The sequence below is a fragment of the Somniosus microcephalus genome, chromosome 8, assembly GCF_052327205.1.
Source record: "Somniosus microcephalus isolate GS21.2 chromosome 8, FLI_Smic_1.0, whole genome shotgun sequence".
NCBI lineage: Eukaryota > Metazoa > Chordata > Chondrichthyes > Squaliformes > Somniosidae > Somniosus > Somniosus microcephalus.
Window position 1 is genome coordinate 71,448,329 of NC_140994.1, and position 27,858 is coordinate 71,476,186.

General features: G+C 44.9%; 1 protein-coding gene across 1 annotated transcript in view; it reads right to left on the reverse strand.

Moving 5' to 3' along the window:
- The window catches only part of papss2b (3'-phosphoadenosine 5'-phosphosulfate synthase 2b), a 73,704-nt gene extending 46,511 nt beyond the window's left edge, over positions 1–27,193 (reverse strand). The window contains exons 1-5 of the mRNA XM_085994874.1: positions 26,950–27,193; positions 8,826–8,940; positions 7,827–8,062; positions 2,009–2,147; positions 81–199 (exon numbers count right to left, since the gene is read on the reverse strand). Coding sequence (XP_085851000.1) covers positions 81–199; positions 2,009–2,147; positions 7,827–8,062; positions 8,826–8,940; positions 26,950–26,976 — 636 coding nt within the window. The 5' untranslated portion in view covers positions 26,977–27,193. The remainder of the gene's footprint in view (positions 1–80; positions 200–2,008; positions 2,148–7,826; positions 8,063–8,825; positions 8,941–26,949) is intronic.
- Positions 27,194–27,858: the final 665 nt, after the last annotated feature.

A 27,858-nucleotide genomic window follows, 5' to 3' on the forward strand; every position in this document is an offset into this window, starting at 1 on the left:
AGCTGTCTGTCTTTCAAGTTGCTGTTTTCTTTTCAGAAAGCCAGGTATAATTGCCAAGGACACTGGGACTTTTCACTTACCCCCTCCTCTAAGAGCTCCACCACCTGTTGGATGCATTCATTCACAGATGTGAGATTTGTTTTCAGCACCAGCTCAGAATTTTCAGGTTTCTCGTAGTCTGAATCAATACCAGTAAATCCTATACAAAGAAACAAAAATGAACCGAATAAAGCAGCGGAACTTATTATGGGACATGAAGAAATGCGTGTACAGATCCTTTCGGTTTTAACATGCCTTTTATGATCTAAAAAGAGTTGCACACGAAAACAGCTTTTCTAATATTGTAACGGGCAATTCATTCAACTTCTCCAATGGCCTAGTGGATAACAGGGCCTCTGGTGTAGTACCATACAGATCAGAAAAGCCCCTGTGCTGAGTGAGCTAATCTCAACTGGGGCAGCAGTAGGACCACTATAATTGACCTCAGAACCATTGGGCTAGGGGAAAGGAAAAGCCCAGGTTTCTGCTCCCACTTGAGGCCGATGGGTGGGTGTTGATTAAGAACACCATCAGGTTTGGCTGCAATGCTCTCAGCAATCTAGCAGTCTCTCCAGGTTTGCATGAGTGACTCCCTGCCCCCCCCCCCCAAGGCACAAGAGAAAGAACCAAGCCCTGGAAGTGGTGCACATGATTGAGTTATGAGGGCGGGCTAGAAAACTTGGACTCTCAGACTTTATTTTCCATCCATTAATTTTAAGGAAGGGGGCCATGCAATTTCTCCACGTGCACCTGAAGTGATTAGATCTGAGTTACATTCATGATCCAAGAAAAGAAAAGGTTGAGGGGGTAACCTCATAGACGGGTTTGCTAGGGTAGACGTAGAGAAGATGTTTCCACTTGCGGGGCAGTTCAAAACTAGGGGTCATAAATATAAGATAGTCACTAATGAATCCAATAAGGAATTCAGGACAAACCTTTTTACTCAGAGGGTGGTTAGAATGTTGAACTCTCTACCACATGGCGTAGTTGAAGTGGATAGCGTAGATGTATTTAAGGGAAAGTTAGATAAACACATGAGGGAGAAAGGAATAGGAGGGTTTGCAGGTTGGGTAAGATGAAGGAGAGTGGAAGGAAGTATAGACCAGTTGGGCCGAATGGCCTGTTTCTGTGCTGTAAATTCTATGTAATTCGATGTAAGATCCAGGATAGGAAAAAGTGTACATTTGGGCATTCATGACTGTGCATTACTTCACAGCATGGCGAAAAAGAGGCAATTTGGGCCCTTAGGACATTAAAGCATCAGCTGTGTGGAGTTTGAACATTCTCCCCGTGTTTGCGTGGGTTTTCTCCGGGTGCTCCGGTTTCCTCCCACAGTCCAAAGATGTGCGGGTGAGGTTGATTGGCTATGATAAATTGACCCTTAGTGTTAGGGGGATTAAATACGTGGGGTTACAGGGATAGGGTGGGATATGTGTTGGTGTAGGGGTTATGGGGATCGGGTGGGATATGTGTCGGTGCAGGCTCGATGGGCCGAAATGGCCTCTATCTGCACTGTGGGGTTTCTGTGATTCTGTGAAAACAGGAGGGTTTTTTCCTCAAATAAATCCCTAAGATTTCCATTCTCTTTCAGCTAGGAGTCCAAAATCAGAGCAGCTTTTACTGCAGTTGTTTGATGTTCCTGCATTTTCTTTGCATAGATACAGCAAGGTCATTCTGTAGATTAGGAGTGGAATATCAATGCTGCCCCTAGACTTTGGTTTTTCTCACACTTCTCCATGTAATATTGTAACTAGCCATGTTAAATGAACATTGTTTCACTGCACAAAATGGAGCTGCAAGTTCGCTATGCAGACAAACACACTTGTAACATCTCTTCAATTAACTGAAAGCCATCAATAATCCTGAAAGCTACAATTTGCAGTGGTGGATAGGTCTCACGTTTATCAGAGAATATTTAGCTGATTGTATTATCACAAGAGCTCTTCTGCTGATAGTGTGATAATTATACCTTTGATCTCTCCTGCTCTGGCCTTCTTATAAAGACCTTTCACATCACGACTTTCACAGATATCTAAAGGAGCATCGATAAAGACTTCAAAAAATGGAAGTTTGGAGATCTCGTGAATTTTTCTTGCCTTTTCACGATCCTAAAAATATAAATGAACATACAAAATCAACACTATTGGTTTGCGATGGATCAGGTTATTGGAGGCCACTGACACATTAATTCCTACTTAAATAATTCTGCCAGGCTATCTTGTGACCCTGTCAGCCAAAGAAGTATTGTGTTAAAGTCAATGCGATGCCATTTATTCAGCTGATTAAGAAATCAAGTTGTTTTCATTGTATTACATGGTTTGGAAGCATATCGATCCTTTCAGTATTTTTAATAGATGGTTTAAACGGTCTCGGTAACAAAATACAAATGTAATCCAAGCCAGCTGAAATTGCTCTCTATAATAATCTCACTGGATGTATTTTATACATATCCGTAGCTTTTTATCGTAACACGTCAATGTGACAGTTAGTGAGTGTTTTAATAATGAAATCGCCCATTTCAGTAAAATCATAAAATGAATTGTTTGCCTCTTAAATGACCTTGTCGAAAGCCTTTGAGAATAACGTTTCAACTATCAAATTGCTTCTTCCTGCATTTGCAATTACCCGTTGAAGAGAACTTTGGGCACTGGGCTTTTTTACTGACACAATTACAAAGAGTTAAATGTACTTACTCGTCCATCAATCAAATCTCTTCCTATATATCATTTATTAAATATGGGACTCAAGATGCAAGGGTCAATGAAAAGGATGAGCCTGTTGAGATACCGCGGCAAACGTGGGAGTCGAGACCAGAGCTATTGAAAACACAACTGCTTTATTCCAACCACATGACAAACAGGAACTAGAAAAGCCCGCGCATCCACTTAAATACTTCCCAGACAGGAGGTGCTCCCGGCAGCCTGTCCCTGCGGGAAACAAGTTGCTGGAGGAAAGGGCCCCCGGCTGGGGGCTTCTGCTTAGACTGTCTGTGCCGCCGTGAGCGGATTATGTCCAGTGGTGGCGTGTCGCCACAGAGCTCCCCCCAGAATCCGCTTAGGAGGAGTGGACGAGTTGTGACGGTGGTCTAATGGTTCTGCCGCAGCGGCTCTGAGTGGTCGCCGGTCTGGTTGGTTGGGTCGGGCGGTTCGCCGCCGGCTGTGCTGGCTTGCCGGGGGGACGGCCTCTAGTTGGAGGCTGGGCCACGGGGACCTGTTCCCCTGGTTCTGTGTGTGCTGGTTTGAGCCGGTCGATGGAGACTGTCTCGACCCTGTCGCCGAGTCGCAGCTTGAAGACCTTGTCCCCGGTTTGTAGTACCTCGTACGGACCGTCGTACGGGGGTCGCAGGGGCCCGCGGTGCGCGTCGTGTCGCACGAAGACGAAGAGCGCCTGCTGTAAATTTGGCGGGACGTGAGGTGCGACTTCGCCGTGTCGGTTGACCGGAAGTGGGGCGAACTGCTGAGCGGAAGAGAAAGAGTCGAGCCGCTGCTGTTCGGCCGACCAAGGCTTGGTAGGCTCCGGAAGGAATTCGCCTGGGACGCGCAGCGGTTGTCCGTAGACTAACTCCGCTGCCGAGGACTGGAGGTCTTCCTTGACCGCGGTGCGTAGGCCGAGTAGCACCCACGGTAGGCAGTCAGTCCAGGTACTGTCCTGCAGGCCGGCGCGGAGTGAGGCCTTGAGTGACCTGTGGAAGCGTTCACAAAGTCCGTTGGCCTGCGGGTGGTACGCCGTGGTGCGGTGGAGCGTCACCCCGAGGTTGCGTGCTGTGGCCGTCCAGAGTTCGGAGGTGAACTGGGCGCCTCTGTCGGAGGTTATGTCGGCCGGTATGCCGAACCTCGCAACCCAGGTGTTAACAAACGCCCTGGCGATGTCGGCTGTGGTGGTGGAGGTCAGCGGCACTGCCTCAGGCCAGCGTGTGTAGCGGTCGACCATCGTGAGGAGATAAGTTTGGCCTTGCGATGGCGGCAGGGGACTGACGATGTCGACGTGTACGTGGTCGAAGCGGCGGCTGGGTACCTCGAAGTCTCCCAGGGGTGCTTTGGTGTGCAGCTGTACCTTAGCCCGTTGGCAGGTGAGGCAGGAGGTGGCCCAAGTCCGAACATCTCTGCTGAGGCCGCGCCAGACGAAGCGCTTGGAGAGGAGTTTGACGGATGCGCGGGAACCCGGGTGAGAGAGCCCGTGGAGCGCGTCGAAAACGCGGCGGCGTCAGGTCTCAGGGACGACCGGCCTGGGTTGGCCGAGTGAGACGTCGCACGTGACTGCCGTGGCTTCGGGCCCGTGCGCGACCTTGGCTAGGCGTAGCCCTGGCAGGCTGGTAGCCGCCGAGAGGAGGTCTGGGTCCGTGAGCTGGGCCGCTGCTAGTTGTGCGTAGTCGACCGCGAGATGATTCGCACAGACGGCGGGACGGGAAAGGCAGTCGGCGACCACGTTGTCTCTACCGGAGACGTGCTGAATGTCCGTAGTAAACTCGGAGACGGCCGCGAGCTGGCGTTGCTGCCTAGCGGACCAGGGTTCGGTGTGCTTGGCCATCGCGTATGTGAGTGGCTTGTGGTCCACATACGCGGTGAAGGGGCGGCCTTCCAGGAGGAACCTGAAATGGCGGACCGACAGGTGGAGTGCGAGAAGCTCGCGGTCGAAAGTGGAGTATTTGACCTCCGGGGGGCGCAGTTGGCGGCTGTAGAAGGCAAGTGGCTGCCACGCGCCATTGACCCACTGCTCGAACATGGCCCCGACCGCGTGGTCGGAGGCGTCGGTGGTGAGCGCGACCCGGGCATCGGCCCTCGGGTGCGCGAGCAGAGTGGCGCCGGCGAGCGCGTTTTTGGTGGCGTCGAAGGCGGCTGCCGTGTAAGTGGTCCAGGCTACGTCCATCTTGCCGGATTTTCCTTGGAGGGAGTCGTATAGGGGCTTCATGAGGGCTGCGGCTCTGGGGATGAACCTGTTGTAGAAGTTCACCATCCCGAGGAACTCCTGGAGGCCCTTGATGGTTGTGGGGCGGGGGAATTGCTGGACGGCCTGCACCTTGTTGGGCAGGGGGACGGCCCCAGCAGGGGTGATGTGGTGACTGAGAAAATCGATCTCGGTTAGGCCGAATTGGCACTTCGCCGGGCTGAGGATGAGCTCGTGTTGGGCTAGGCGCCCGAACAGGATGCGAAGGTGTTCGAGGTGTTCCTGTTTGGAGGAGCTGGCCACGAGAATGTCATCTAGATAGACGAATAGGAAGTTCAGGTCCCGGAGGACTGAGTCCATAAAGCGCTGGAAAGCCTGTGCTGCATTCTTGAGGCCGAAGGGCATCCTCAGGAACTCGAACAGGCTGAATGGGGTGATGACGGCCGTTTTGGGGATGTCCGCGGGGTGTACGGGGACTTGGTGGTAACCGCGCACCAGGTCGACTTTGGAAAAGACGGTTCGTCCGGCCAGTCGGGCCGAGAAGTCCTGGATATGTGGCACCGGGTATCGATCGGGGGTGGTGGCGTCGTTGAGGCGGTGGTAGTCCCCGCAAGGGCGCCAGCCTCCGCCGGGCTTGGGGGCGATGTGGAGGGGCGAGGCCCAAGGGCTGCTGGAGCGGCGGATGATGTCGAGTTGTTCCATGGTGGTGAACTCGGCCCGCGCGATTTCCAGCTTGGCCGGGTTGAGTCTGCGGGCGTGGGCAGAAACTGGGGGGCCGGTGGTGGGGATATAGTGTTCCACACCGTGCTTGGCGGCTTTGGCCGAAAAGGTCGGGTTAGTGAGGGCGGGAAACTCAGCTAGGAGTGCCGAGTAGTCGTCCGTGGCTCTGGCGCGGCAGTAGGTCGTCAGGCCGGCCGAACGGGCCGGGGTAAAGGCGCCGGGGATGGGGGCCATAGTGTTGATGTCGACGAGGCGGTGCCTCGGAATGTCGACAAGGAGGCCGTGGGCTCGTAGGAAGTTGGCGCCGATGAGTGGGCAGAGGACCTTGGCTGTGAGGAACTCCCAGCGGTAGCGGCGGCCCGCGAGGTCGAGCGTGACCATGCGGGTGCCATATGTGCGGATTTCAGAGCCATTGGCTGCAGCCAGTGTGATACCCTGTGTGCCGCGTTGGATCTCGAGGGCGGAGGCGGGGGTGATGCTGAGCTGGGCCCCTGTGTCGCACAGAAATCGGCGGTTGGTTCTGTCGTCAGTGACGTACAGTAGGGGCTCCTTCTGCCCCGCGGCCATCGCGGGGGCCGGTGCGGGGGGGGGTTTGAAGGTACACGGTGGCGTGCAGCGTTGAGCCCTAGCGCCAAAACGGGTGTGGTAGTAGCAGTGACCCGGAGTGGTAGGGCGGTCGGGCCTAGCGGCCCGGAAAGCCCGCGTGGTCGTTGCCGTGAGGTCGGGCGCGACGTCGCGAGCGGCCTGTGCAGAGAGCAGCCGGTCGGCCTTTTCGGCTATATCATTCAGGTCCGTGGAGTCAGACTCCACAATGAGCGGGCGGATGCTGGCGGGGAGCTGCCGAATGAGTAGCGTGCGAAAAAGGGCGCCGGGGTTTTTGTCGTCTGAGAGGGACAGCATGTGGGAAAGCAGGTCTGATGGTGAAGCGTCACCAAGGCCGGGGAGGTCCAGGAGTTGGCAGTGGCGCTGGTAAGAGGACGTTTGAAATTTTTTAAGTAGCGCAGCCTTCAGATGTTCGTACTTGCCCTCTGTTGGTGGATTCTGCAGCGCTGCCCAAACCTTGGGGACTGTAGCGTAGGTGAGCGAGGCGACGAGGTAGTCGTACTTCGTGGCGTCGACTGTAATGCCTTTCAGCCGGAATCTGGACTCAGCTTGAACGAACCAGGCTTCGGCGAGGTTCTCCCAAAAGTCTGGTAATTTAACCGTGACTGCGTTTGTATCCGCCATGCTAGCTTAGGATTCGTCCTGAGCGTCGGGGTCACCAGTGTTGAGATACCGCGGCAAACGTGGGAGTCGAGACCAGAGCTATTGAAAACACAACTGCTTTATTCCAACCACATGACAAACAGGAACTAGAAAAGCCCGCGCATCCACTTAAATACTTCCCAGACAGGAAGTGCTCCCGGCAGCCTGTCCCTGCGGGAAACAAGTTGCTGGAGGAAAGGGCCCCCGGCTGGGGGCTTCTGCTTAGACTGTCTGTGCCGCCGTGAGCGGATTATGTCCAGTGGTGGCGTGTCGCCACAAGCCCACCATTTGTTAAAATATTTGTAAGAAACACTGATCTTTCAGACTGATGGGTAGATTGCAGAAGGATGCCATTTGGTTCCATAAATAACCAATCATGGAACTCGGTGCTAAAAATTATGGCTAATCTACAGAAAAGGAACCATGTTCCTTATTTAATTTCCAATATTTGGCAGCTACACCAAGATCAATCATTTACAACTGTGTATGGCAGAACTACAGTATTTCTGTGGTTTTTAAAAGGGTTTAGCACTCCTCTCCCCACGTCCCGTTTTCTGCCCCCAGGTTGGTGCTCTACATCCAAGCTATCCTCTTTGGTTAGGAACTGGGACAACCCATTCTGTCGACAATTCCACAGTACCATAAATGCTGCTCCTTCATTGATCCCCAGGAGACCAATTTCTTGGTATATCCTTTCCCAGCTGGGGTTTTTCCTTTGCTCCAGAGAACCTGCCCAACAGTTACAGTTTACAGAAAACTTAAGCAGGTGGCCAAGATTGAGATTCAAATTATTCACAGGTTAATGCTCCCGTGTTGAATTAGAGGTTGTTTTAAGAGGATGATGGTCAGTGACATCTATCTAGACAATGGAGGTTGGAATGAATTTACATAATGCAACATGTCAAGGATGAACAGTTTCTTCTTTCTAATGAACTTACCTTTTCAAATGGAGAGATAAAACTAGTGATACAGACAAGTCCAGCATCTGCAAACAGTTTGGCCACCTCAGCAATACGCCGGATATTCTCCTCACGGTCCTCAGAGGTGAAACCCAAGTTTTTGTTTAGTCCTTGCCTAATGTTATCTCCATCCAAAGAGTAACAAGGAATACCATGGGTGACCAAGTACTCCTCCAGTGCAAACCCAATGGTGGTCTTTCCAGCACCTGATAGACCTGAATAGAAAATATTGACATCAATTTATTTGGAATGAGCATTCTAAAATTCTCAGGCCTTCCTGATGACAAGTTAACATTCAATAAATTCACAGTAACACATTTGCGTTTCAATGTCTCATATTGAACAGCCTCACTTGAAAGAATAGTTTTGTGGCATAACATTACTGGGAGGAAGAGAGAGAAAAAAGAGAGAAAGAAAGAGAGAGAGAAAGAAAGTAAGAAAGAAAGAAAGTAAAAAATAAAATAAAGAAAGAATCATTGGTACAACCACCACCAAGGATGATCGGAAAATTGCTGAGAAGAATATCTTCTGTCAAAATTGGGAGTGGGAAAGGTAGCAATGCTTGTACCTGTACCATCGGCTCAGATGGGAAGTTTCTGAGTGGTGTGCTGTTTCTCCAGCTCCTATAACACTTTTGTATTACCTCACAAGCCCACCATAAAAGCCAATGGTACCAGCGCTATTGCTCCAGATCTGGCAGCTTTCCCCCACCTGTTATTCTGATCCCCACTGCTGCTGTAATCTGGGATTACCTGCCCCCTCCCCAATTCTGCTCCTGCAGACTAGCTCCAGTTTGAGTAGCAGGAGCAGTATTGCACTTGCAAGCACAAACCTGCTGAAAGAGCACAGAGCACTATGCTTATTGCCTGAGCAATGACGAGATTAATGAAAAGTTCTGGAGTGGGGTGTGTGTTGTCTTTACTATAATTATGTTGAAAGATTTGCATGTGATACTAATAGTCTTAGATAACATGTTACCTGTCAGCCAGACAGTGCAACCACGGAATCCACTGCGGGTGCCAACAATTTGGCCTCTCTTGTTTCGACTAACATGATGGGACTGATAGACCACGTTGGTGGATTTCTGAATTTCCTGTGAGAAGAGAAAGTGTTATTTGTTAGCAATTTTCTGACAGGGCATTTTACCAGAAAGAAATTTACTGGGACCAATTTTCAAGTATTACCATACAATAGAAGAAACACAAGAAGAAAGTAAATAAAAGAAAGTTTACCACGTGTCGTTTGGTTGTGCCTGTCAGACTAGGAATCTATCATTGACATCTCTGCTTCGTATTTTGTCACCCCTTTCTTTAGGCCCCCAGCTGCCTGATGCCCCATTTCTGGACAGAAAAGGCAAACACGTAGGCTGCTTCTAGGCCTCTGCCTGTGGGAGTCTTGATGTGGCTCTAGCAGATGTACAGGAGCAGCTAGGCCTAACTCAGCCAATTATATTTTCTCCCTCCCTCTGGCACAATAATGACCTTTAACCTGCAGCATTCTGTGTGTTGTCAACAGTGATCTGAAGTCCACCCTGTAATATAAATGGGGCTGACTCCAAAACTCAGGGGGTCACCAGTATTAACCTTACATGGGAGATTTACACAGGGAGTTTTTAGACAGGTTCAATTCCTAGAACTGCCTATAGATGCTACAACTACTTCTGGAACAAGCTTTTTGATGAGTCTTAGAAATATATACTGTAATTGTTTTTAGTTGAAAATAATATAAAAATTAGTGTAACTGATACAACCATCACTGATCGCGGGGTCACATGTTCCTTTATAAATAAAGCAAATGAGCATTAAACAAGACACACATTGTACTGTTCTTTAATAGATGATACTGGGAAAAGAATGATTGAGGATTTTTGTTTACTTAAACTCATGTCCTAGTAGATTAACAAAAACAGGATGCAGTCCATTAAAAGCAGCCTTTCCCTCAAGTTCTAAACTTTGCGATCTTGTACAAAAGAAGAACTGGATTATTGCCAACCTGTTAGTGGGAGTGTAAACCAGACGCAAATATAAAACTTCCAAGAGTTCTCTTTTCTGAGTTAGAATTAATTTGCCTTGTGATATATAATAGAAGAGCAAATGCGATATGTTTGGTGTACATCACGGATTAGCTTGCAATTGTGCTTAATTGTGAGTTACGAGTCTATTATCAGTGCGCTTTCTTGACTAGAACATTGCAGACAGTCAACATTGAGGCAAATGATGATGTGGTGAGTCTGACTAGGCTTCCCCACTCTCCTTTCACAGACAGTCCTTGTTCTACAGTTATCATGGCGCATGTGTTGATTAGGCTTTAGTTAGCGGTCTTATAAACATAAATCGGACTATTGTCACCCCGTTAGTTGGAAATGGAAGCTATAGGCAAATATAAAACTTTCCCAAGTTTGAACAAAGGATGCTGACAGGTTAAACCTATACTGTGGCACGATTCAGCCAAGCTTATATTGGCACTAATTAGTTATTCACTAATTCCATTCTGAAACAACAGGACTTCTGGTTAATTGTGGGATTCATTCACAAAGAAGCAGTCTTTCAATGACATCTACATGGATTTACATTGTGTTTCGACGCTAATTCCTAAGTCATCGCATCAGTGCTTTTGCACAATATAATAATTAAAACCCTGCTTTCAGGCTGCTGCTTTCTAGAATCAAACCACTGTCTGTAAATGGTGTACATCAATACAACTTCAACCAAGGCTGAAAATACTTTACAGCTTGAGTTCTCCTTATAACATTGCCTCCAATAAACCTCACTTCTCTGTGCTTCTCCCAATTTATACTGCAGCAGATCAAGGGAGATCAAACCTTGGATTCACATCCTGAGTGGAATTATGGTTTATAGTGCAACATAGTGATGGGGAGGGGGGTCTATTTGAGTTCCTAGGTGGTCTAGTGTCATGCCCACTTTTATTACAAGTTTGTTTTTACCAGTTTTGAATGGGACCTTGCTTTGCATAAAATGGCTGCCATGTTTGCCTACAAAACAACAGTGACTAGACTTCAAAAATAATTCACTGGCTGTGAAATGGGGCTTTCTGAGGCTGTGGAAGGTGCTATATAAATGCAAGTTTTTTTTTTCTGTCTGCTTACTTTGACTGACTGCTCCATCTTTCATTCGAATTCTTACATTTAATAGTGCATCAATGAAGGCCTCAAGAGATAGAATAATGGGCAGAGTTACCATTATTCTGTTCCTATTGAATGATGTGTTAATAAGGTAAAGAAATATTGATATTTTGTGTTGTGCTAGTGTGCTAGAATTCTGAAGGCCATGATGATTAAAAATAAAGGTAATAGTGAAAACAAAAATATTTTTCAATAGGTATATGTAAGTTTCACATTTTATTGAAATTTGTAGCCAATACTTGATGGAGAACTGGGGCACTCCATTGTGCATTGTCCATTGTGAGTCTTCCATCTCAAATTGAATGAGACAGAGCTTGTGATGCCTGGGTACCCCAATTAATCCATGTAATGCACTCCAATGTTTGCTAGCTTATTTGCTGCTTACGTTTTCAGAAATAGTCCCGCTTTTTCAGTGTTGTTCCACACACCAAACGACTGTATGCATGTCTTGTTGTAGCAATCCCCAGCTGTAGACAGCATGCTGATGGGAAATAGTGCCAAACAAGAGTGAAACAGCATAAAAGAAAGAGTTAAGTGAGTGAGAGGATTCAAATTTTCATTAAGCAAGAGGAGCTTGGTATCATCATCATAATTTCAGAAATTCAAGAAGGTACAGCCGGAGGACAATGCAACGGTCAAACAAGCACCATTTAAAACTAGGAACAAAATGAAGGCATTCAGTCGAGAGTCTCTGGAAACTGCACAACCAACTTAAGATAGTTTTCACAAAGGAACTGCATGAATGGAGGCTGTTACTTAAGTAATTAAGGAAGTTTCATCTTACACTGTGCCATTGTCTTTGAAACTTGAAATTCATGTCTCCAGTGGTGCACATATTGTTAATTCAAGCATTGTAAAATTTAGGCCACACCCCATTACTGTAAATTGAGCCCTATTCATGACAACTAATAGGGCAACATAACAAGAAGGTGTAGCGAGTAACAACTGAAACTAGGACAGTGCATAAATTTCACCCTGGCAAAGATTTAAAGAAAGTAAATTTACATTTCCGTCATTGAAAGAATAGTTTTCAGATCAGGCTTTTTGTTGCCCATCCCTAATTGGTAGTGGTGAGCCGCATTCTTGAACCGCTGCAGTCCGTGCGGTGAAGGTATTATTTCTTGAATGTGTTTTTTTTAATGAGTAATTTAATTCAGCAAGTACAACATGCCAAACTGAATAATTTTACCAGGCAACAATACTTTGGTAAATATTTGATGTTATCAGACCAGCTTTAATGGGAACACTAATCCTAAATCAAAAACCTATCCTAACTTTTAACATTTACACCTAGCAAAGATTCTGGTGATAAGATAGAGCATAATGGAAAATGAAATACATTATAAACCAGTAAATCTTATGATTAGCATCAACTGAACAAAAGTAACTCTCCCGTTTCTACCTGCCAGCGATAACAGCAGGTTTAAAAAAAAATCACATAATCATTGAGAATTGAACAAATCACTCACAATTCCTGAAGAAAACTCTCTGTGCCAAAGTAAAACAGTGAAAACTTCCTTGCAGCCCTCTCTTAAATGATGCAGTCTTCATAGCATGCAAGGTGGCTAAACATGTGCATTTTATAAATGATCAAATGGATGGCTAAGCAGCCATTCATTAGTACCTCTGGAACAATGTTAATTTGGAATAGTCAGGACATCAAAGACACCTGAAGCATCAACAACAACTTACATTCATACAGTGGCTAAGGAAGCTGACAGGGTCAGGGTAAGAGGCAAGACGTTGGGAAGATTGAACAATTAGAGACTAGAGAAGGACAGGAACCCAAAGAAAGGCTGGCTTGTGAAAATAGGGAGAGAAGTAGTGAGGCAAAGTGGTTTTGAAAGAATGTTTCAGAGGGTAAGGGCATAACTGTAAGATTAGTGTTTGATGTGGGGCAGAAGGGATGGAGAACAAGGAGTGATTGGGAATCAAGTGAGTGAAGGATGTGGGCTGGGTCAGGATGTATGGCTGGAAATGATTACCAGGGTGGGACAAGCTTGTGAAGAGATTTGAAAATGAAGTCAAGGATCCAGATTTGCTGGAAATCAAAGAACCAGTGGAGCTTGGTGAGGATAGGCCTGGCGATAGTTCAGGAGAGAACTTGAATCAAGGAATGCTGGATTAGCTGTAGTCTGGATAGAGGAAGTGAGGCTGGATTAGAGAGCACTTGAGAAGTTGGAACTCAAGATGATGACAACGTGGATGAGGGTTTCAGCATCAGAGGGGTAGGGGCATAAACGGGCAACATTCCAGAAGTGGAAGAAGTCTGTTTTGGTGATGGACTGTATATGGTGCAGAAAACTCAGCTCAGGTTTGAAGAGAATGCTGAGTTTACACGCCATCAGGGTCTCAGTCCCAGCAAGCAGGTAGGGAGGCTGATGGAGTCAGCACCAAAGCTCATTGGTGATAGCGAGAGCTGAGCAGGATGACTCCAGTTGTGCTGATGTTGAGCTTTTGGAAGTTTTGTCTCATCCAGGACTTACTGTCAGAGAGGAAGTCAAATAATAACCCTGGAGCCAATGGTGGTGACAGTGCGGTACAGTTGGGTATCATCAGCTTACGTTTGCCCCCATGCTTGCAGATGAAGTCAACAAGGAGTAGCAAGTAGACCATAAATGGGATGAACCAAGAAGGTACCATTTGAGAACAACAGAGCTCACCATGAGGACACAATAAAAGAAACCATGTGAGGAGGTGCAGTGATTGTGTTGGCACAGGTAGCAATAGAACAACAAAAGCATGGTGCTATGGAGGTAGACTGTGATGAGAGGTGGTGAACAGGAATGAAGGGTGTTAAAAGTGAAGGAAAAATTGAAGAGAATGAGGAAGGACAGTGAGCTGTTACAGTCAAATAAAATGTCTTTGATTACTTTGACCAGAGTGGTTTCGGTGCTGTAGGGTAAACGGAAACTGCATTGAAAGGATTCATACAGGGAATGGTAGGACAGGTGAGTGCATAGTTGGCTGCTGAGAAAATGGACTTGAAAAGGTTGACAGAGCAGGTGGTGGGCTCAATTTCTTGGGGAAAAAGGGTAGGATAGAGATAAAACAGCAGTCAAGACGATAGTGGGGTCTAACTGTTTAAGCAGGAGATGATGATGACAGTGTTATAAGAGGGTGGAAATAATGCCTGAAGAGAGAGACTGACAATATCAGTGAGCCTGGCTATGTAGAGCTATGTAGAGAAGGTTGGCTCCTGAGAAAATGGGTTTGAAGAGGTTGACAGGACAGATGGCAGACTCCCTAAATGAAATAAATCTTAATGAGGGCTTGGGAAGAGATGGGGAAACACTGCCGAGTGTAAGGATGGGAGCTAGGTTGGGAGAACAATTAGGAGGAGTGAGTAGTTTGAGAGTACAGTGTGGGGAGAGAGACAGCCAAGCACTGATCTCAATTTTGGAAACAAAGACGTCCATGATCACCTCTTATCTCAAACAGAGGTGAGGATGGAGGTTGCATAGGAAAGAGGTCAGAGGAGATGTCGGGTTGTACTTGTATAGAGAAGTTTGGGATTGTTCTTGCCCTCCAGTACTACTCTAGCATAAGAGAGAGAAAGGCTTTACTGCTTGATATGGTGAAGATAAATCTGTCAATGAGCAGCCAAATTGGACATACTCCATGTGCTGTAGCATCTGGCCCACAGACTTGAGACCAAGGAGATGCCTGTTGTACCAGGGAGAGCAGTGGGGGTGGAGGACTTCCAGGATATAGCAAGAACAAGGGTATTCAAATGGTAGTAAGGCATTTATTGAGCAGAGTAAATGAGGGGTCGATGCCAGAGGCAAAGTTGGAAAGACTGCAGGTGAAGGAGTTCTAATCCAGGGACAGCAAAAGAAGGTGGATGGATTAAAGGTGGGAAGAGTGATGTGCATGATGACAAACAGAAATGAAGAAATGGCCAGAGATGGTCATCAGTAATTGTGACCTTGGAGATATTCATCTGATAGTAAGGTCAAAGGACTGCCCAGGTCATTGGGTGGCTATGGATGCAAGTGGGAGAGTTAATGTAAAGGGCAAGTCTAATAGGAGAAGGTAGGGTGAAGCTATTGGACTCAGAGAAGCAAGGCACCCCCAGTGAGTGCAAATCGCCATCAGTGAGCTATGTTTTGGTTAGGCCCAGGAAGGCAAGAACCTAAATTGTAAGAAAGTAGACATTTTTCAAGGAAGTGCAGGGGAATGGGTAGCCAGCAAATACCAAAATGCATCCAACTAAATCTAAAAAAAACCTCACCAACTTTATGTGTACCATGACAATTTCCCACTTTCTCCCCTCCTTTAATCCTTGCTCACCATTTTAGTAACTGCCTCCACGTGAAACTTTACTTCCTAATGTCCTCCTCTCACATTAACTTAGCAGGCACCCCTGCTCCCTATGCTCCATCAAAATCCTTGGAGCCTCTCTCTCGTTGCACTCTGCTTTTCCTACTGCTCCATCTCTGGTGCTTGCATTCTTCAGTTGGACCTTTCACATTGTAAGTCTCAAGATGCTTTGGGAATCTGCAAGTATGCAAATCCCACCCTACCTGAGTAGGTAGGAACACTGTCCTCCCCAATCTGGAATCTGGTTTTAAATTGCAACATAAAATGAAAATATGCCGACTAAACTCCCAGATCTATTTCTTCCCAGCATATCACAGCTACAGCTGAAGAGTTGACGTTCATTGGTCATTTTTGGGAAGACTGATTGTGGAGAAGTAGCTTTGAAGAGAGAAATTTGGAGAGATGGGCAGAAATGGAAGAATTGGTAGAAATTAGGGAGAGTAAAGGCAGGTGATCTGATTCCTAGTTCAGACCTGTAAATAATTACTAAGGATGTGCAAAAGCCGATCAAGCTGAATGTTGAGGAAGGAAAGTCCCACTCTATGTTGAAACAGGTGTGCTGTCAATAAAAGCCCAACCACCAAGAGACTCTTTTCTGAATGTATAGCACAATTGGGAGCTCAATGGTAATCCAATGTGCATGCTGCCCCCAAGCACATGGAAGTGAGTTTAAAAATCCCAATTCATGTGGTGGACAGGTTGCCAGCCAGCAACATGCCCATGCCAGGCCAAGATATTCATCCCAGATTGGGAATGCACCGAATCTCCACTACTAACTGTGGGATAGCAATTGTTTCCCGTATATTAACAGCTGCGTCTGGGGCCTGCCTTCAAATTCAGCTTTGACTAACAGATTGAGAATCCCTTCGCTCTGTCTTCTACAAGGGTTCCACAAAAGGATTTGCTGAACTTCAACCCATTTCCTAGTGGGTTCGAGTCCACACAACAAACTTCATTTAGCTCTAAGTTGGCAATCTGCCCCAGAAAAGTCGTGAAGCTAGTTGGTCTGGAAAAATTCACCCTGGTGCAATAGGGGGTGCTCTTGAGAGGCTGGGGTTAAGGCCGGTTATTGGACATCTGGTTGAAAGATTTTACTTTCCATTAAAAATGATGTAAAGGACGTAAGATGGGCACCCAATCCAATCTGGTCAGTTCCCGCCAGGCGGATTAGGTTAACGTTACCCTCTTTGTGTCAACATCAAGCACTTCCAGGTCAGGCACAACTCAACCAGCCTCAAAACAGCTCCTCCCCACCACCAACCCCACTGCACCAGGCTGGATTTTTGTATTTCTTTTAGCAGCCATCTTAATGACTTTTCTAAGGCAGAAAATGGGAACATGTTCCACTCCTCAGCACCTGACGTCCTTGGATCTGATGAGCACATATTTTAATGGAAAACATGCAGCAGCACAGTGTCATCATGGTCCGTTTATCACTGGTAGTGAACAATTACAGTCTTACAGTGCACTGAAAGTTGAACATTAATACTTGGATGTTTATTTTGTTTTGTGAGAACATAAGAATTGAATAGCATTATCTTCACAGTTATTTATAATACAACAACAACAACTTGTACTTATATAGCACCTTTAATGTAGTAAAACGTCCCAAGGCGCTTCACAGGGGTATTAAAAGACAAAAAATTTGACACCGAGCCACATAAGGAGAAATTAGGGCAGGTGACCAAAAGCTTGGTCAAAGAGGTTGGTTTTAAGGAGCGTCTTAAAGGAGGAAAGAGAGGTAGAGAGGCAGACAGGTTTAGGCAGGGAATTCCAGAGCTTAGGGCCCAGGTAACAGAAAGCACGGCCACCAATGGTTGAGCGATTTATAATCAGGGATGCTCAAGTGGGCAGAATTAGAGGAGTGCAGATATCTCAGGGGGAGTGGGGCTGGAGGAGATTACAGAGATAGGGAGGGGCGAGGCCATGAAGGGATTTGAAAACAAGGATGAGAATTTTGAAATCGAGGTGTTGCTTAACCAGGAGCCAATGTAGGTCAGCGAGCACAGGGGTGATGGGTGAACGGGACTTGGTGCAAGTTAGGACATTGGCAGCCGAGTTTTGGATGACCTCAAGTTTATGTAGGGTGGAATGTGGGAGGCCAGCCAGGAGTGCGTTGTCAAGTCTAGAGGATGAGGGTTTCAGCAGCAGATGAGCTGAGGCAAGGGTACTAATAGGATACTATTTCATGGACAAAGGCGCCCTGATTTAACAAGCATTAAGCTACTCAGGACTTTAATTAAAGAGACTGTTGCAAAATATTGTCCTATCATATTCTAATAGGAGCAGTGATTTCAGGATAATATGTGCAATCTGGGCCGTTTACATTGTGAAACCTCAGTGATGGTTGAGTCACAGAGACAGCTTCCTTTGTGGGCAAAATTTCAAACTGAATCTTCCAGGAAAAACAATCAGCAGAAATTACCAGTGAGGAACTTAATAAAACTTCCATTTGTAAAAAAAATTCCTAACTGTGGAGGCCTTCCCCTCTTTACAGCATCAGCTAGAACTGCAGCAATTACTTCACTAACAGTTCTTGTTGGCAGAGTTTGCTGCTATAATTTTAAAACAGTTTGACGCTATGGTGTGCCAGGTGTGTGAAACAGTAAAACAGTGTTTAAAAGACTTAAAAAAAAATCACTGTAGATGCTCTCAGCCGTCACTGTAATCCAATACTGTGCAATACTGAATACGTTCACTGTTCACACCGTACGTTCAACAGATTCTGTAATCTCACTTTACTCAAGCCCTGTTCAGTGTTGTGTAAATCTGCTGCCATTAAGGTTAAAAAGAGGACCCCTGTATTCATCACTTGGGATTCATTCCATTGAGGAAAGAGACATAATTTGAGTTAGAAGTCATGAATAATGTGGAGCCACACTGGTCATGATTTAGTATTTCCAATGCAAAGAGTCCAATTCCCTACGGAAAGTCAAGACTCATGGATCGTGAACGCTTGTGGAAGGGAACACAGATCTCTTCATAGGTCTGTTGGCATGAATTTAACAGCTTTGCCTTCTATAATGCCTTACATGGGTCGATAAAAAGAAAGAACTTGCATTTATATAGCGCTTTTTAATATCTCAGGACATCCCAAAGCAGTTTACAGCCAATGAAGTACTTTTGAAGTGTAGTCACTGTTGTAATGTAGGAAATGCGGCAACCAATTTGCGCACAGCAAGCTCCCACAAACAGCAATGTGAAAATGACCAGATAATCTGTTTTTGTGATGTTGATTGAGGGATAAATATTGGCAAGGACACCGGGGATAACTCCCCTACTTTTCTTCAAAATAGTGCCATGGGATCTTTTATGTCCACCTTAGAAAGCAGACAGGGCCTCGGTTTAACATCTCACCCGAAAGATGGCACCTCTGACAGTGCAGCACTCCCTCAGTACTGCACTGTAGTACTAATAATGGTCAATTTTTGGTACCCACTTACTAACTGTTCAAAGGAAGATATACATAAAGATTCTTGTCTAAGTTTTGTTTGCATTTCAACCAATTTTCAACGAATTAATGCAGAGGACCAGTGCACCATCAAGGTCATGTAATAACATGGATCCTGCTGCTGTCTCCTCGCCTTTAAATGTATTTGAAAGGAAAGCTATGGTGAGCAAGGCAGATAGGAGTTTGCAGAACAGGTACCTCATACTTAGAAGTTACAACATTGAAACAGGCCATTCGGCCCAACCAGCCCATGTTGCCATTTACCCTCCACACGAGAACATAGTTCTAGTCACATTTAACCACCCTGTTCCCTTATGACTTCAACTGCTTATCCAATTTAATCTTGAATATTGCGATAGTTTCCACTAATCTTGGAAGTGAATCCTGCAGCCTTACATATTGATCTGGTGTAGTTGGTAGGTAGTAGCTTATCTGAAGTAGTCTGGGAAATGTAAACATACCGGTGAGTTAGCAAAGTTGTCATCGGAGAATACGAAGCTGCATGAACAGATATTTTCCCTTGTGAGCTGGCACCTAGACCATTGTCATCGAGGTACAGTTTTATTCAGTGACATAAAGCAGTAGGACATCAGGGAGAAAAAACACCTCACACCACACAGTAAAAAGATTTGTCTTCTACCACAGAAAAAATAGCAATGGGGTGAAAGAAAATAAATCGTTTCAAGCCATTGGGAAGTCCTGACCGCCCCAATGAATCTAGTGCTTGTAAGTCAATGATTTATTTGTGAAAAAATAAATCCAGTGGCTTTAGATTACTCGCAATACATTCAGAAAAGAGTCTCTTGGTGGTTGGGCTTTTACTGACCTGTTTCAACATAGAGTGGGACTTTCCTTCCTCAGTACAACACCACGTTCACCGACAACATTCAGTATAACTTTTAAAATAATTTTTTAAAATGGTACCAGAGAGATCCGAAGAAGAAAGACTTATGTGACATCCTTATAGCTTTCCAAAAAAATATAACTTTAATAAGTCCTAGCAACTCTTTCTTTATGTTGATGTCTTAGCTCAAATTTGTTAGCATAATTTTATGTAAAAAATAAACCCAGAAACTAAATACTGCTAAGTGTTGTGGCAATAATGATGCTCAGGCACTGAACCACGAGATTAAAACCCTGCTGAAAATTTCAATTCAGAATTTAGAGGAAGATTCCCTGGACAGGGTTTATCTGGTACAGGTCTGCTCAGGCTATTGGGTGATCTTCAGACCGAAATGAGCTGTATCAAGCATCTAAGCTTTACGTGAACCATGACTCTGGGCCAGATCATCACGTGACATTGGCCAGTTGGGGTGGACTAGGGAATGTATATAATTGCATATATGCCGGAACTGCTATAAAAGCACTGACAATGTCGTCAACAAACTAAATATTCAATTGGAATGTTAAAACTTTTATTATAATACTTAGCCCAAGTTGAGAACTGCATATACAGTATTGAGCTAATGCAATGTGTGAAAAAATGTGTGGCAGAAATTGTTTGAGTGAAAACTCTGACTACAACGCTTCTCTGTCCAACCGAAAATAATTTTGCAATCTTCATGTTTCCTATTGCACGCTACTGAACTTTGGAAGTTCCTTTTAAACAGTAATTTCTTGGACAATTTGAAAGAGTTGTGTTAATATCCTTGTGAATCTTAACCTAACCTGTCATTTATCTGTATCTGTACAACATACTGACAGGCTAAAAATGTTGTTCTCTATTTTCAGCTGCTAATCTTGAGTTGTTGTATTCTATGACACTGTCCCTTAGTCACATCGCTGTGCTTTTATTGTATGTCTCTAAATCTGTAAGCATGTCTGGATCAAAAAATTGAAAGAGTCCATCTGTCCGTCCCCTTTAAAAGTTGTGAAATATATTAAATTATATCAGCTTGGCTCAGTGGTAGCACTCTCAATTCTGAATCAGAAGATCATGGGTTCAAATCTCATTCCAGGTACTTGAGCACAATACTAGGCCGAAGGCAGTAAAGCATTGCTGAATTCCTTTTAGATAAGATGTTAAACTGAAGACCTGTCTGCCTGATCAGGTGGATGTAAACAATCCCATGGCACTGTTCAAAGAAGAGCAGGGGAGTTCTGGTCAACCTTCACCTCTCAACAAACACCACTTAAAACAGATTGTAATTGGTCATTCAACTCATTGCTGTTTGTGGGAGCTTGCTCTCCACATTTTATAATTGCACAACCTGATCAGCCAAACTTTAAGTGAGGTTCCCCTTTTACTCAACTCAAATAACTATCGGTCTCTTCACATTGTGTACCATTGTATAACTGTCTGTCAAGTTGTGCAATGTAACAAGAATCTAGTTACACTGCATTTTTATACTATGAGGGTACCATTTCTCCTTTAGTTAAGGTTTATGACACACTTAATCTACATCACAATGTTTCACTTTAGCTTTAGCATAACTTCCTTACATGTGTTTTTTCTAGCTTTCTTATCATTTAAATATTGTTCTCTCGAGAACATTATCTGAATTTAAATAGTTCAGTTAATACTACAGTGATTCACCTTTGAACCACTACTTTATACAGTATTTGATGCGTTAATTATTTTCCAATTTTAAGTGGCTATATGCAGGTTTATGTGGCTGGTCCAGTTAAGTTTCTGGTCAATGGTGACCCCCAGGATGTTGATAATGAGGGATTCGGCAATGGTGATGCTGTTGAATGTCAAGGGGCGGTGGTTGGACTCTCGCTTGTTAGAGATAGTCATTGCCTGGCACTTGTGTGGCGCGAATGTTACTTGCCACTTATCAGTCCAAGCCTGAACATCATCCAGGTCTTGTTGCATGCGGTATTTACTGCTTCATTATCTGAGGGGTTGTGAATGGCACTGAACATCCTAATTTCTGACCTTATGTTGGAGGGAAAGTCATTGATGAAGCAGCTGAAGATGGTTGGCCCTAGGACACTACCCTGAGGAACATCTGCAGCAATGTCCTGGGGCTGTGATGATTGAGCTCCAGCCACCACAACCATCTTCCTTTGTGCTAGGTATGACTCCAGCCAGTGGAGAGTTTTCCCCCCGATTCCCATTGACTTCAGTTTTACTAGGGCTCCTTGATGCCACACTCAGTCAAATGCTGCCTTGATATCAAGGGCAGTCACTCTCACCTCATCTCTGGAATTCAACTCCTTTGTCCATGTTTGGACAAAGCTGTAATGAGGTCGGGAGCCGAGTGGTCTTGGCGGAACCCAAACTGGGCATCAGTGAGCAGGTTATTGGTGAGTAAGTGCCGCTTGATAGCACTCTCAATGACAACTTCCATCACTTTGCTGATGATTGAGAGTAGACTGATGGGACGGTAATTGGCCAGGTTGGATTTGTCCTGCTTTTTGTGGACAGGACATAGGTGGGCAGTTTTCCACATTGTCGGATAGATGCCAGTGTTGTATCTGTACTGGAACAGCTTGGCTAGAGGCACGGCTAGTTCTGGAGCACAAGTCTTCAGCACGACAGCCAGGATGTTGTCAGGGCCCAAAGTCTTTGCTGTATCCAGTGCGTTCAGCCATTTCTTGATATCACGTGGAGTGAATCGAATTGGCTGAAGATTGGCTTCTGTGATGGTGGGGACCTCATGAGGAGGCCGATAAGGATCATCCACTCGGCACTTCTGGCTGAAGATGGTTGCAAACGCTTCAGCCTTGTCTTTTGCTAGGCTTCACCATCATTGAGGATGGGGATATTCATGGAGCCTCCTCCTTCGTTAGTTGCTTAACGGTCCACCACCTTTCATGACTGGATGTGGCAGGACTGCAGAGCTTTGATCTGATCTGTTGATTGTGGGATCACTTAGCCCTGTCTATAGCATGCATCCGCTTTTTAGCATGCATGTAGTCCTGTGTTGCAGCTTCCCCAGGTTGGCACCTCATTTTTAGGTATGTCTGGCATGCTCTTTTACCCTCCTTATTGAAGCAGGGTTGGTCCTCTGGCTTGATGGTAATAATAGAGTGAGGGATATGCCGGACCATGAGGTTACAGATTGTGGTGGAACACAGCACCTCATGGATGCCCAGTTTTGAGCTGCTAGATTTGTTCTGTAATCCAACCCATTTAGCACAGTGGTAGTGCCACACAACACGAAGGAGGGTGTCCTCAGTGTGAAGACGGGACTTTGTCTCCACAATGACTGTGCAATGGTCAGTGCTACAGGTAGATTGGTGAGGACGAGGTCAAGTAATCTTTTCCCTTGTGTTGGCTCTCTCACTACCTGGTAGCTATGTCCTTCAGGACTCAGCCAGTAGTGGTGCTACCGAGCCACTTGGTACATTCTGTGCCCATGCTTCTTCAAAGTGGTGTTCAACATGGAGGAGCACTGGTGGTAATCAGCAGGAGGCTTCCTTGCCCATGCCTTCATGGGGTCCGGAGTCAATGCTGAGGACTCCTTCCTGTGGGTATGTCCTGGAAGGTGATGGAGGAGTTTGGGACATTGGCTGAAAGATATGATTCTGTGAGTATGACAATGTCAGGCTGTTGCTTGACAGCTCTCCCAATTTTGGCACAAGTCCTCAGCTGTTGGTGAGGAGGACTTTGCAGGGTTCACTGGGCTGGGTGTGCCATTGTCATGTCCATAGCCAGTGCCAAGGTCAATGCCATTTCAGAGAGAAGTTAAGAGTCAACATTGCTGAGGGTCTGGAGTCACATATAGCCAAACCAGGTAAGGATGGCAGATTTTCTTCTGCTAATGGACAGTAGTGAACCAAATGGGTTTTTACGACAAATCGGGTAGTTTCATGGTCAACATTACTGATACTAGCTTTTTATTCCAGATTTATTTAATTGATTTTAAATTCCTCAGCTGCCGTGGTGGGATTTGAACTCACATCTCCAGATCATTAGTCCAGACCTCTGGATTACTAGTCTAGTAATATTACCACTATACTACCGTTCCCTCATTCTCATTCCATTAGTAACGTGATTGGTAAAGTTACAAATTCATTAAATTCTTGTGAATGGAATTTAAATGGTAACACCGTTACTTTTTGACTATTCTGTTCATACAGTTTTAATGGAGGCTGCTTTATTGCAATGAGGTCATGAGTTGGAGTTTACATCTTTCCAGCGAGGTATGGCTGTCAGCTTGAAAATCTTGTCAGCCGTGTTTTGGATGGAACAAAAACATATGGTTTTGTGTACCATCATGTAAATGCCAGTATTAAAACTAATGCAAATACAATTTTTCTTTTAAATCCTTTTATCTCTTTCAGTGGAGATAAAGGTTCAGTAAAAGTTTGAAGCAAACTGATTATCAATTTCAATGTGCACAGCCCATTGCTGCTCATTAAAGAAAAGTTAAAGCATTTGAGTATAAGTGCTTTATGGGCAACTATGCTTCTGTACTATAACACCAGATGATTCATTATTAACTTAAATGTGTGAGCGACAAAAATCATGCTTGGTGGCACATGGCAAGTTTGGATAGTGCTGACTCCTAGCCTTAGCTGGATGGGGCAGGCCTGGTAGGCTGAGGGAATGAAAGTTGAAACATGGGCTTAGAATGGGGATGAGATTAGGGCTGGAAGGGGTGCTCAGAAGTAAAGGAGGGTGAAGGGAAATCTCGGAGCCACTGAGGTAGTCGGGGGTGGGACGTACTCTTGTAGACATGGAGGACAATTAGCATCTCTACTAAATTAGATATCACTCTCGAAAGGATAATACTATGATAAAGATTACTTAATATCTTGCAGTGTTCACTACTAATCTATTATTTGCTGTATTTTAAAGATGAAAAGAGTGTGTTTGTGTGTGAGGGAAAGACATGGGTGGGGGTGGAATCTGTGTATAAACATAATAAAAATATGAGAAAAGGCCAATTGTCCAAAGAAACCCATACGCACTTTGGGACGTCATGAGGTCGTGAAAGGCGCTCTATAAATGCAACTTCTTTCCTTATAATGTATGTGACGTAATAAAGACTCACTACGCACTTGGTTGTATAAAGCAAGGCTTTAATCGACTTGTAACAAAACATGGAGGTCTAGTTAGTAGTCACTAGCTTCCTGTTTCCAGACTGTCTCTGGCCAAGGTGGGCCCACGCCCGAGTATTTATACTCCTCGGGCGGCGCCCTCAGCTGGCCGTTCAGTAGTACTTCTTGTAGAAGTTGCGATTTATGACAGTATGGTTTGTCCTATCACGGTTCTGTTCAAGCATTTCCTGAGGGAGGCAATCAACACATAAAACTCCCAAGAAGATGAGACTCCCAGAAGATGAAATTTCTCCCACAAGTACTATCAATCTTCCAGTGTACATTCTAAAGTATAACACGGAGAAAATGTATATGTTGTGTGGTGGTAGGAGAAAAAGCAGAGACTCAGACTGATTAGTGAGATTTTTCAGTTAATGTTGGACTATGATTTTCAATATTCAATGGCTGTCCTTATTTATGTATTGCCCCATTAAGTGTCTTGGTGTAATTTGTGCATATAATTATAGATGGGCACTCCAGTGTGTTATGCTGAAATTTTCAGTTGCTTGGTTTGGGGACATTTAAGCAAGGTGCTGATGGGCTTCTCTCTATGTCAGATACCCAACTGACCAAAAGAACACTAACCTGCTCTAAAATTGTTCCTTCCAATCATCTGATAGTATTACAGTGACGTGTGAAAAATAGAAGGTTCAAAGGAAAGGAATTTCAGCAGTTTTGCTCATTATCAAATAGCTGTTTAAATCTAAAAGACCAGCTCAAAATGAAACGGAGTTCTTCTCTGACTCAGCACTAAGGTTGATCAAGGAGGTTAAAAGCCACATTAAGTCAACATCTTTGCCTGACCCAGAAATGTTTTATCATGACATGGAAAATTCTCTTCAATGATGTTAAAGCCTCACTGTGGCTGTATTAAAACATATTTTCCTCACTCCAACCAAGGTAAGTTGGAAAGGAAACACTGCAGACACACTTCAACTGTGGATTGATGAAATGCACTAGCGAAACTCGTTAGGATTGTAGATATGAATAGTGCACTGTATGTAAATGGGAAAACTTTTTTCACGAATGTTTTTCACCAGACAGGAGACCTGTCTGCTTCACCAGAACGTCACACCGTCCACATTGACCTACTGTAACAACCATCAGTGCCTCCCTTTAAAAACAATAGGTTTTAGTGTAGTTTCTTCGTAAAAAGCACTTCATTTTTTCCCCTCTGTGAGTCCCCTGTCAGGAGGTAGCTAGCCAACAGCCAATCTCTATTTGGTATTCATGGAAGGAAATACCAAAAGAACCAGCATCACTGGGGAATAGGTCTGATTTCATACTGAACTGTGAAAGTTTGCATTCATGAATGACCCACTGTTCATAATGCACAATCAATGTTTGTTGCACTCAGCACAGGCATACAAGCAACACCCTACATAACTCAGACAAGAACATACTGTACTTAGAACATATTGAAAAGAGCAGCTCTGTGTCAACTATGCCAGCCCTAGGTAATGAACACCTACATAATCTCTGTAAAATACCCACCTATTCAGATCATTGGCTGTACTGAAAAATTCAGTACAATATTAAATGTTTTTTTTAAATATCCTTCAAATGAAAATGAATACTGTTCTGTTTGTGTGCATACTCACATTAACACTATTCTGCTATTCTTAAATATATATTCACATTAACACTATTCTGCTGTGGAGATACAGATATATTCACATTAACACTATTCTGCTGTGGAGATACAGATATATTCACATTAACACTATTCTGCTGTGGAGATATATATTATATTCACATTAACACTATTGTACTATCCTTATATTATATATATACATTCACATTGTGCTTATATATATTCATATTAACACGTCTGCTGTGCTCACATATATCCTTTCAAAGTTGCTCTTTTTCTCTTTCCTGTGTCTGCTCTCGGCATAAATAACCAGAAGCAGACCGCAGCTGCCTGGTGAAGACCAGTGAATGCGGTGCTGCTATCCATGGCATGCATGCCTGGCGACCAGTAAACAGTGCTGCACGGACAGTAACTCCATTCGAATGATCTTAAGTCGCTACTTTCAACAGAACTCAAGTTTAAGAAAAGGCAATCCTTAATTGGCAGCTGAATGCCAGATCGGGACCCTCTCCGCCCCGCATACAGTAGATGACATCGGACTGTGAACTGCAACTTTGATCTGAAACTGCTCTGCTGCAGATTGCACCCCTTGTCTTACCGTGATCGACTTCTTGTTGCCTGACATGTTGCGATGTGGAAGCGGGATTAGAAGTGCTTCAGATCGATCTCCCTCTCCCTCTCTGACTGTCTAGATGGAAGAGGCTGGCTTGATGTGGAGGCGACGATTGCTTTTTAAATCACCCAGACACGTAGCATTTTACCCTCTCACCAGCCCCAGAGCCACCCCTCTGCATATTAACACCCAGCCACGTCATTGCCGGCTGCTCGGAACACAGGAAACCAGTTACTCAGTCACTTGGAAAAGTGAAGAAAGGCTGGTTTTGAAAGACATGTCTTCAGCAAGGATCCAGAAAGCTGAGCAGAAGGTGCTTGCTGGGGTGGAAAATAAAACAGGGACCTGAGGAACAATGGAATTCACACTTCCATGTTATCCCAAAGCAAGGAGACTTGTACTTTACTGTTTTCAGTTTCTCTCTCGCACACGAACTTAAATCTGAAAACTTCAAAGTTTGCCAAGGACGCACTCATTGTTTAATGGTACTGAAGTGATACATTTCTCAGTGTTAAAGAATATTTGCCCCATTTTCCTCCATCTCATATAAATGGAAGAGTCCAGCCTTCGTACGGGAGATATATGCTCCTATATTTTGATCAGATTTCATGCAAACATTGTTTTGCTTTGCAACTTTTCTGAAATTGAACGTTAGGAAGACCTAAGCCTTTCTTTGGCTCCTGCCAAAATTGCTGCTCCTTTGACGCTCCCTCCCTGCCTGTTCTACCAGGCTGTGCACTGCCCCATCATCCTGTCTGACCCAGTGCTGAGCTTCAAACCCATACCTTATGTATCACCAATACCCTTGTTTACTTCCACCTTTCTGTTTGAACCCCCTCCACTCCGACCTCACAGGAATCGAATCCACATTTATGACACCACTCGACCCATCTC